At 64.0% G+C, this 10,610-nt stretch overlaps 1 protein-coding gene across 2 annotated transcripts in view; it reads left to right on the top strand.

The window, feature by feature from the left end:
* RELA (RELA proto-oncogene, NF-kB subunit) overlaps nt 1-8,939 on the top strand; it is a 34,826-nt gene extending 25,887 nt beyond the window's left edge. Inside the window, exons 1-11 of one of the 2 annotated variants that reach the window (XM_037515692.2) lie at nt 782-870; nt 1,441-1,467; nt 1,560-1,711; nt 1,865-2,013; nt 2,815-2,906; nt 3,228-3,359; nt 4,116-4,220; nt 4,396-4,608; nt 6,374-6,454; nt 6,541-6,615; nt 7,321-8,939. In XM_037515692.2, coding sequence (XP_037371589.1) covers nt 864-870; nt 1,441-1,467; nt 1,560-1,711; nt 1,865-2,013; nt 2,815-2,906; nt 3,228-3,359; nt 4,116-4,220; nt 4,396-4,608; nt 6,374-6,454; nt 6,541-6,615; nt 7,321-7,943 — 1,656 coding nt within the window. In that variant the 5' untranslated portion in view covers nt 782-863 and the 3' untranslated portion in view covers nt 7,944-8,939. Of the gene's footprint in view, nt 1-781; nt 871-1,440; nt 1,468-1,559; nt 1,712-1,864; nt 2,014-2,814; nt 2,907-3,227; nt 3,360-4,115; nt 4,221-4,395; nt 4,609-6,373; nt 6,455-6,540; nt 6,616-7,320 lie in introns of those variants that run through there. The other variant, XM_054697467.1, reaches the window with a different exon arrangement.
* The last annotated feature ends 1,671 nt before the right edge of the window (nt 8,940-10,610 follow it).

Below are 10,610 nucleotides of genomic sequence, written 5' to 3' on the forward strand. Positions count from 1 at the left end.
GGGGCGGGAGGCGTGACCCCAGGGCTCAAGATGCGCGTGGGGGTCCTGAACCCTGATACACCGGCCTGCTGCAGACTAGACTCTGGCGATTACGCCCGCGCGCCTCCTGCCCACTAGAGCCCGCAGCGCGCGGGCATCTTACACCCGAGAGCGCGAGCGGGAGCGGCGAGGGGCCGAAGAGGCGAGGGGCCCCCGGGCGCAGCAGGCTCCCCAAGCCCCCCGCGGCCCAAGCGCTGCCGAGCGCCGAGGCCCAGGCGTTCCCACGCCCCGCTGCACCCAGCGCGGGGAGGGTAGGAAATTAAAAGTGCTTCTGCGGCGCCAAGCACCTAGAAGCGCCTTGAGCTATCAGGAAGCCATGTGGGGTGCAGCCGCCGGCCTTTGCGGGCGACACAGGCCCGGGCCTTTCCCCGCGCGGCGCGGCGCAGCGGCCCTGGCTGCGCGCCAGGCCCGCCCGGGTGACGTCACCAGGCTCGGACGGCGGGCGGGGGCCGCGAAATCCCCTAAAAACATTGTGAGTAATCTCGGGGCCCGCCTCCAGGCGGGGCGGGCGCAGGCGCGAGCCGAGCAGCCGGCCGGCCGCGGGACCGCCTGGGCCCAGCCGGCTCCGAGCCCGGCGCGGCGCGCGCTCGCCTGCGGCGGCCTCCCGGGGCGCGCGCAGCCCCCCGCCCTCGCGCGGCGCGCCCCGGCTCGCGGCCCCGGCGGGCGGGGCGGCGGCGCAGGCTCAGCGCGCAGGCGCGCCCGGGTTCCCGGCAGTGACGCGGCGGCGGGCGCGCGCGGCGCATTTCCGCCTCTGGCGAATGGCTCGTCTGTAGCGCGCGCGCGGGCACAGCTGCGACCCCGGCCCCGCCCCCGGGACCCCGGCCATGGACGGTGAGGGCGCCCTCTGACCTCGCGGGGTGGCCGCGCCGGGGGCCCCGGGACCGCGGCGGGAGCCCCCGCGCCCCCTTCCGTCCCTTCCTGCGCCAATGGACGCTGCGTTGGGAGCGGCCGGCCGGATGGTGGCGCGGGGCGGGGCTGGCGTGGAGGGGCCTGACTCAGTTTCCCCTCGGGGGGCGTGGGGGCCTTGACTCAGTATCGACGTGGGGAGGGGGTGTGGGATGAGCTTCGACTGTCCCCCCACTCCCCGGGGCCCGTGGGAGCAGTTCTGACCCCGTTTCCTTGTTAGGGGAGACTGTATCAGACTCAGATTCTTCTCAGTTGGGGGGGGCGGGGTGTGCCGTCCCTTAGTCCCTTATGAAAGCAGAAAAGGTCCTGACTCAGTTTCCCTCCGTAAGGGGGGCGACACTGTTCCCACTTTCCGCGCAGGGAACGTGTGTTTCTGGCTCCTTGCCCCCTCCCCTCTACACCCAGCCCAGGTTCCAGGGAGCGTGCCCTGACTCAGTGTCCCTGGCAAGGCTGAGAAGTGGGCTTGTGCTGATCCTTCTCTCCCTTCCTTTGCAGACCTGTTCCCCCTCATCTTCTCCTCTGGTAAGTGGCCCATCCTCCCTCAGTGGCACTCCCCAGGTTGGATGCAGGGGGGCAGGCTGCTGATGGGGGCTGACCCTTGTCACCCCATACAGAGCCGGCCGCAGCCACTGGCCCCTATGTGGAGATCATTGAGCAGCCCAAGCAGCGGGGCATGCGCTTTCGCTACAAGTGCGAGGGCCGCTCCGCAGGCAGTATCCCGGGCGAGAGGAGCACAGATACCACCAAGACCCATCCCACCATCAAGGTCAGCAACAGCTCCAGGGTGGCCTTCGGGGCACAGGGCCAGCCGGGAGGGACAGTTGAGCCCTGGCGGACTTGGCTTCGGACCGCGGAGCCCTGTCAGGGAGTTGGGCTTGGAATACCTGAACCTCCACTGTGCTCTGTGTACTTTGGACAGATCAATGGCTACACGGGGCCAGGGACAGTTCGCATCTCTCTGGTCACCAAGGACCCCCCTCACCGGCCTCACCCCCATGAGCTGGTGGGGAAGGACTGCAGGGATGGCTTCTACGAGGCTGAGCTCTGCCCAGACCGCTCCATCCACAGGTTAGCCTCTCCCTGTGTGGGGGGGTGGGGTGGGGGGGTGGCTGCAGCAGGGCTGGGCGTGAGACAGGGAGACCAGAGGCACAGTCCCCTGGCCGTTGCAGTTACTCCTTTCTGAACATGGCAGAATCGCTCGCTCCTTACTGTGCCCCCCCGCTCTGCAGGCAGACTTCTTTTGTCTTAAAATTACCTGTGTGTGCACTCCCTCGAGCAGATGTGAGCTCCACGGGAGAGGGATGGGTCCCCAACTTCTGTGACCAAAGGGCAAGTCCCTTGGTGTTGCATCTCGTGTAGTGAGAAAGAAAACGGTTGAAGCAACAGTCTCCCTTGGAGCTCATGTACCGGGCGTTGCCAGAGACGGGCCACAGATAGATGTACGAGTAAATAAACGGGATACTGTCAGGGAGCATGTGATGAAGGCCCGTGATGAAAATTAATGAGAGTAGTAGGTTTGGAAGAATCACCTAGGTGGGGGAGGTGGGGAGCTAGTCTAATTACTTGGGATCAGAAGGCCAGGGAAGGCCCCTGTTAGGCAAGACTTGAATGGTGAGAAAGAACAGAGAAGCACAGAGAATATTCTACGCAGAACAAGTACCTGCAATGGCTTTGAACTCGGATGAGTTTAATGTCTTGGGGGGACAGGAAGCCCCTGTGGCGTGGCCGGGTGCAGGGCCAGGTGAGGGGTTTCATGCACAGTGGGAGGACATTCGAGGGTTAAGCACATGGGGATGATCTGGTGAGGGGGTGAGGAGGGCCCGGGCTCTGCTGGAGACTGGGACTGACACTGAGGGGGGCGGGGCTCAGCTTCCAGAATCTGGGGATCCAGTGTGTAAAGAAGCGAGACCTGGAGCAGGCCATCAATCAGCGCATCCAGACCAACAACAATCCCTTTCAAGGTGAGGGGGCGCGGGCCCCTCAACCTCCCCTACCCTCTGCTGCCCACCTGCCTTGCATCTCTCCCTTATGGCCAAGACTCGGGGTACAGGTGGGCTCTTACTGCCCTTCAGCACACGCTCCCGTTTTACCATCGGGGAAACTGAAACCCTGAAAGGGAACTTGAGACCTAGGGCCGCAGGTGGAATCAGAGTCTCCTCCTCCTCCTCCTCCTGAACTCCTATTTCACACGCCTCCAGCAGCCTGCCCCGCCCAGAGCGCTCTGCTCCCCTGTTTGTGGCCACCGTCCCCCAGGCCCTCTTGACCCTCTGTTTCCCCGGCAGTTCCCATCGAGGAGCAGCGAGGGGATTACGACCTGAATGCTGTGCGGCTCTGCTTCCAGGTGACGGTGCGGGACCCGGCAGGCAGGCCTCTCCGCCTGTCGCCGGTCCTTTCTCATCCCATCTTTGACAACCGTGAGTGGCCAGGGCGTGGCAGGAAGGGAAGGGGAATGGGCTGGGGAGCGGCGAGGGGGGCCAGGCAGGTGCAGCCCCGGCAAGGGTCTGGCTTCATTCATGCACGCAGTGCCTTCATCCCCGACACTGCTGGCCGGGGACGCGAGGCGAGGAGGCCCAGGGTGGCCCTCGAGGTGGAGGCAAGGAGTCAGGTGGGAGACAGACGTTGCGACGAGAAGGCAGTGTGCTCAGGAAGGTGCGAGCAGTGCCAGGATGGAGATGATGGTGGAGCGGTGCTTCATTGACGGCGGTGCCGGGGGCCTCACAGGGGAAGGGGAGTCGCCAGCTGCAGCTTTAGATTAAGTAACCTCTGGTGAATGAGCGCCGAGGCTGGGGAGCCAGGATGAGCCGGGATTCAGGAGGCGAGGGCTCATCGCCAAGGTGTGTGAACTGGGCCTTTGAGATTGCTCGGGTGAGGTGGAGCAGGAGGTGCGGTCACGCTGCTTCCCGCTGGATGGGCGGCCGTGAGGGCATAGATGTGCGGGTTTTGTGCGCGCATCCTGCCTGCCAGGACAGCGGGGCACACTGCAGGTGCAGGCAGAGGGCAGTGCTGGCTGGCTTGGGTGAGGGGCTGCTGGGAATGGGCGGACCTGGGATGCAGACATGCGCTCAGCAGGCTCTGGGGTCTGGGCTGGGCAGGGATGTTGCTTCTCTGGCAGGCCAGCCCCAGCGGCCTCTGGGGATTCAGGCGTTCCTTCCGTACTCTCACACCCTCAGGTGCCCCCAACACTGCTGAACTCAAGATTTGCCGAGTGAACCGAAACTCGGGGAGCTGCCTTGGGGGGGATGAGATCTTCCTGCTGTGTGACAAGGTGCAGAAAGGTACACACCCGGAAGCGGGCCGGCCTCGGCGCAGGAGGCCACGAGCGTGGGCGAGGGCCCGGGAGCTGGCGTTCAGCGGTGGGGTGGCGTGTTTCAGGAGAAGAGTGTCATCTGGGGAGGTGGGCTCTGGGGCGTCCAACGCCCTGACCTACCCTGCTGCCCCCCCCACTTACAGAGGACATTGAGGTATATTTCACGGGACCGGGCTGGGAGGCCCGAGGCAGCTTTTCCCAAGCTGATGTGCACCGACAAGTGGCCATCGTGTTCCGGACCCCTCCCTACATGACCCGCAGCCTCCAGGCCCCCGTGCGCGTCTCCATGCAGCTGCGGCGGCCCTCCGACCGGGAGCTCAGCGAGCCCATGGAGTTCCAGTACTTGCCAGACACAGGTACCCGGCTGGGGGAGGTGCAAGGCCGGGTCTTTAGGAGTCAGGGCGGGGGGTTACATGTCATTTCATAGCCGTACCCCAAAACACAGAGCTCTTGATGCGCACTGGATCCTATTCCAAGCACATGTGTGAATTGCCTGATTCTACTCTTTGGAAGGCTTTGGGGTTGGAGGCGGGCATCTGACTTGCCTAAGGTCACACAGCTAGCGAGCGGCAGAGCTGGCACCTGAACCCCAACCTCTGGCTCCAGGGCCCTGTCACCCCTGCGTGCCTCTGTCCCTGCTACACAGGCTTTGTGGGGTCAGGGTGTCCGCATCGATGCTCACCTTCTGGCCTGAGTGTGCTGTCTCCGAGGAGATCTGGGTTGGGAAGCCCCCCCAGAACAGCAGTCAGTTCACTCCACATGTCATCAGAGTGCCGCTTGGTGCCACTTTGTATTACGCTGAGATGTGCCCCCCCCCCCCACCACCACGGAAGCTCACTCACGCGACAGGCCTCCGGTCATGGTGCACTGTGCAAGGAGGAGGGAGGCGCACAGAGGCAGCGGGGCAGGACGTGGCTGTGTGGAGGAGAGAGACAGACAGACAGCATGTTCTGCAGGCGGGGCCTGGCCCTGGAAGGGCAGGAGTGTTGGAGAGAGCACCCCGCCAGCTTTGTGGTGGGAGCTGGGGGCAGACCAGACAGGAGGGCCTGGAGCATTAGGCCCACAGCCTCCTTCAGGGGTTTCATCCTGAAGGTAGTGGGGAGCCCCTGAGTGGTATAAGCCAAGTAGCACCATGAGCAGATCTGACAGCAGCACGTTGAGGATCAGAGAGGAGAGCCGGGCGGCGGCAAGAGCGTCACGTCTGCCCCGTCCACTTTGGCTCCCTTCTGCTCCATGGGCCGTTTGTGTCTGACACGCGCCAAGCTCAGTCTCGCCTCAGGCGCTGGGTTCTGGCTGTCGTTGGGCTGGGGTTCTCCGTCCCAGATCTTCACGTAACAGGCTCACGGCAGTGCTACTGTGGCCGCCGCTGGCCTCGGCTCTGGCCTGCCCACGTCACCCCGTGTCTCCTCAGGTCTCCCGCCACTGTGTATTGCCCGTCTGTCACTAGGATGCCGACTCTTGAGGAGCAGAAACCTTGTCTGCTTACTCATGGCCGGATTCCCAGTGGCCAGAACGGGCCTGGCACACAGTAGGTGCTTGGTAAGCAAGTGTCCAGTGAGTAGAGGGTGCGGAGTGGGGAAGGAAGCTGTTGAGGAGGAAGCCGAGGTTTTTAACTTTGATGACAGGGTTGGTGGGTGTGAAGGGACTTGGGAGAAAGAGCCGGGCTTTTGAAGCGAGATGATGTGGTTGGCTTTGCACGGATGGTGTGGCGTCTCGGGGGTTATCCAGGTGCTGAGGTAGCCAGAACATTCTGCAAGCTCTAGGTTCATTCATCCAAGATAAGAATAAGGGTCTCTGAACCCTGAAGCCTAATGTGCCTCCCCTTCCCCGGGGTGCAGAGGTCACTGCCAGGCCTGGGTTGAGGCTGAAGACCAGCAGGGCTGTAAGCAGCGCAGGCGAGAGGAGACCTGGAGACTGGGCCCACCAGGACCCTGGGCCGCCCAGTAGGGCCCCTGTGCCCGCAGCCCCCGCCTTCTCGAGAAGCTGTGCAGTCTCAGACTCGTGGAGCGCCACCCCCTTCTCATTGCTGGGGAGGCGCAGAGAGGGGTCTCAGGAAAACTCGGCTTGTCACCTCTCTTCCGAGGGCCCAGCTGAGAAGAGATTCTCCCCGTTTGTCCCCAGATGATCATCACCAGATTGAGGAAAAACGCAAAAGGACATATGAGACCTTCAAAAGCATCATGAAGAAGAGTCCTTTCACTGGTGAGCGGGAGAGGGGGGCTGGCCGGGACCCAGCGGGGAGGGCGGGGTGGCCTGGGGGCCGAGAACTGACCCAGCCTTGCCTGCAGGACCCACCGACCCCCGGCCCCCACCCCGGCGCATTGCCGTGCCTTCCCGGAGCTCAGCGTCCGTCCCCAAGCCCGGTAAGGCTTTCCTGCTGCTCCCCCAGAGCTGCGGCTCAGGGCTGCTCGGGCTGGGGGAGGCGGGCGGGCAGCCTGGGCAGCCAACGTCTGATGCCGGCGCTTCTGTTTCCAGGGGCTTGTCTCAGAGCCTGGGTCGGAGCCCCCTGGGGAGCGGGGCGATGCAGGTTCCTGGGCTCCGGCGCAGACTTCCACACAGGCTGCTCCCGGGAGCAGTGCTCCCTGCGGTCCGAGTTGAAGCACTACCAGTGCCCCCATGCAGGGAGACCTTGGGGTGCAGAGTGTTAAAAGGCACAACCATCGCACCCTCAGCTTTCAGCTGAATTAGGGAAACAAAAACCCCTTGAAGTTGCCCAGTGTAGGTGCTGGTGCTGGGCTCCATGGAGTGACAAAGTGCCGGCTCAGGCACCGCGCACTGCTGCTCCTGGGGCCGTGCTCTGGGGGGACGCGCTGACATCGCTCTGTCAGGTCTAAAGTGAGGCCTCACCCACAGGTCTCCAAAAGCATCCCTTCCTCGAGAAGGCGGGAAGAGTTTCGTGGCCGGAGTAGACAGGAGGGGGGAGCTAGCATGGGCCCCGCCGGCAGAGTGGGGAGGAGGGAGCTCAGGTGCCGGCGGTGACTCTGGGGAAGGGTTGATCCTGAACACGGTGGACAGCACAGGGTGGGTCTCGAGGGCTTTTCTCTGACCCCTGCCTCTCTCTCTTCCAGCTCCCCAGCCCTATTCCTTCACATCATCCCTCAGCACTATCAACTTCGAGGAGTTTTCCCCCATGGTCTATTCTTCCGGGCCGATTCCAGGCCAGCCTCCGGCCTTGGCACCAGCCTCTGCCCCAACCCTGGTCCAGGCCCCCGTTCCCGCTGCAGCCATGGTGCCAGCTCTGCCCCAGGCCCCAGCCCCTGACCTAGTCCTAGCCCCAGGCCTTACTCAGGCTATGGCCCCGCCTGCCCCCAAGCCCTCCCTGGCTGGGGAAGGGACACTGTCAGAGGCCATGCTGCACCTGCAGTTTGATGCGGAGGAAGACCTGGGGGCCTTCCTTGGCAACGGCACCGACACGGCTGTGTACTCGGACCTGGCCTCCGTCGACAACTCTGAGTTTCAGCAGCTGATGAACCAGGGTGTGTCTGTGGCCCCCACCGCAGCTGAGCCCATGCTGATGGAGTACCCCGAATCTATAACTCGTCTGGTAACAGGGTCCCAGAGGCCCCCTGACCCCACTCCCACCGCACTGGGGGCCTCTGGGCTCCCCAATGGCCTCCTCCCCGGGGAAGAAGAATTCCCCTCCATTGCGGACATGGACTTCTCTGCCTTTCTGAGTCAGATGAGCTCTTAAGCGGGGGACGCCTGCCAAGCCTGGAGTAGTGGGTGCAGGGGATTGATGCCCCCCAAAAGCAAGCACTTATGGATCCTGGGGGGTATGTTCCAACTGTCCCCAACTTCTTTGGGTGATGTCTTCCTGGGGCGGGGGGAGGGTGCATTTTATTCTTTCATTGGCCATATGTATCTTCTTGGAGGTGCTTAAGCAGAAGCATTAACTTCTCTGGCAAGGGGGGAGCTGGACGGACTCGGACTTGGCTCTTCCCCTTTCCTGATGTTCAGCTCCTTTCTGTGGGAATTCTAGGGACCCCAATCCCTACCCTCCAGCTTCTAGCACTCTCCTAGAGAGTGGGGCAGGCTGGAGCTATGGCCTCTGAGGCCACAAAGCCTTATTACCAAGTGTCTTCCTCCAATCATGGATTCATTCACACCTTGAGCCTAAACAGCCTGTTAGCAGCTCCTCGGCTCGGGCATTGCCCGGCGCCTCACATCAGCACCCAGGGCCTGGCCTTCCTGCCTGTCCAGGCCTCTGCCAGCTCTTCCCTTGCTCAGCTGTGGTGGAGAGGACTGGTGGGACAGTACCAGCCCCATCCAGCAGCTGGGGATTTTGGAGATGTCTCTGTTCCCCCTTTTCTGAAGTGCCTTAATAGTAGGGAGAGCTTTGAGGAGGGCAAGCTGGCAGCTCTCCAGTCAAGTGGCAGTTTTTACTGAAGAATCAAAGCAGTTGGACTCTTGCTGTTTCTATTCTGAACTAATAAAGTCGTTGCCAAGCTGACCAGATTTCCCTTCTTTCAGCAAACACAGCACACTTTGCTGGTCATGTGAGGCTGGTCATTGGTGATACGTGGTTGAATATTTATTTACACTAGCATCTAGGAGTTTGCAGCGTGAGGAAGACCTTGGAAACCCCTCGTTTCCGTCCAGTGGATGAAAGCGGGCGACTGTGGTGGGCCTGCCGGGTGTTGAGAGAGGTGTGGCGCCCGCCGTGGGGGAAGGGAGCTGCCTGGAAAGACTTCCCGGAGCCGCACTAGCGGCCGGGTCTTAGCTCAGCAGAGGCTGGCGGACCTCCGAGAGGAGCCAGCGGCGTTTGTAGGTCAGCCGGGTAACAGACCTTGTTGGAAAGGCTCGTGGGGCCAAGCTGTTCCAGGCCCAGAGGCTGCGGTGTGTGCTTCCCCTCCCGGTGGCCCGCAGGCGCGCGCACCTGTGGGAGTAGGGGAGGCGCCCGGTAGCGGTCTAGTGCCTGCCCCGCCTGTGCTTTGATGCCTTATGCCGCAAAGACCGGAGCAGTCCAATGCGCAGCCCAGAGGCCGAAACCAAGACCAAGCGTTACTTCAAAGGGCTGGAGCTGCGCGGCCGGCCGGCCCCGCGCACGCAGGAGGCTGGGCCCGGGAAAGACCCTGGCCCGCTGGGCCGGCCTTCAGGCGCATGTGCACGCCCAGGCTCGGCGGGGCGAGGCCCGGTGAGGCGCTTCGGGAACCCCCTGTCCCGAGCCCGAGGACTGGGCCCAGCGGGCGGGCCGTGGGCCCGGGGTGCAGGCTCCGGACGGCGCCTGCGGGGGAGACGCCAGCTGGGCTCAGTGTTGGGGAACCGGAAAGCGCCTGGGGGTGAGTCCGCGGGCGGCAGCCGCGGGGGCGGGGCGGGGGCGGGCCCGGGCCGGGCGACTGGGCCGCGCGAGCGCGGAGGGCAGCACCCGCGCGCGTGGGGGCGGGACGGGGCGGGACCGGGCGCGGGCGCCGGGCAGGCGGGGCTCGACGGTGCGGCGGGCGGGCCGGGGCGAGTCCGAGGAGGCCCTGGCCGGGGCGCTCCGTGCCCGACCCGGGGGCAAGGGCGGGGGCGAGCCCAGGTCCCGCCGCCCACGCCGCGCCGCGCGGCTTTCCCAGTGTGACCCCCGGAAGCCCTTCCCCGGACTCCCATGCCCGGGCGACCTCATCGTGCTCTCGGCCCAGCCGTCCCCGAAGTCTCGTCTCAGCCCGGGCCTCCCGCCGGCAGCCGCCCCTCCCGCCTTTCAAACTCACCCTGTTCCAAGTGACCCCGGCCTGTCCCCCCATCTCCCTCCCCGAGTTAGCCTTGATCCTGCCACCCCCTGGCGGTTCCAGCCGGTAACCTTGGGCGCTGTCTCCCCCTCCAAACCGTTCCCACCTCGCTAGCTGCTGGCCAACCTGCCGCTCCCCCGACCTCCACGGCCATCACCCAGTTGCAGTCACCACTAGCTCCCACTGGGCTGTCGCTGCCCTCCCTGTCTCCCTGCAGCCAAAGGGCTCCGAGCCCCAAATCTCACCCTATCACTGTCCCTTTGAAGCCCTGTCAACGACGTGACTCAATCCGTTTTCTGCCGACACAGCCAAATAGTGGCCGCCGGGAGGCTTTCGTACTGGCCTGAGGGCTGCTCACTCCAGTCCACCCCAGGACCAGGACGCAGTGCTGGGAACTGCTAGTGCAGGAGCCTCCGCGCTCTTCCTCCGCGCGGCCTTTTCTGATTCCCAGCACAGGGCTGGGTCCCTGCCGGCGCTCTCACTCCTGTCCCGCACGCCCCCAGACCCGTCCTCCCTTGGATACCTTTGATCTCTGTCCAGCGAACTCTTACTCAACCTTCCAAACTCACTCTATCACCTCCTCCATGGCGCCTTCCCGTCTCATCCTGCCAAAGCCCAAGTTAGTAGACCCAGGGCCTTCCTGTCAACAG

This window comes from Talpa occidentalis, unplaced genomic scaffold, assembly GCF_014898055.3.
Source record: "Talpa occidentalis isolate TD23 unplaced genomic scaffold, MPIMG_talOcc4v2.1 talOcc4.17, whole genome shotgun sequence".
NCBI lineage: Eukaryota > Metazoa > Chordata > Mammalia > Eulipotyphla > Talpidae > Talpa > Talpa occidentalis.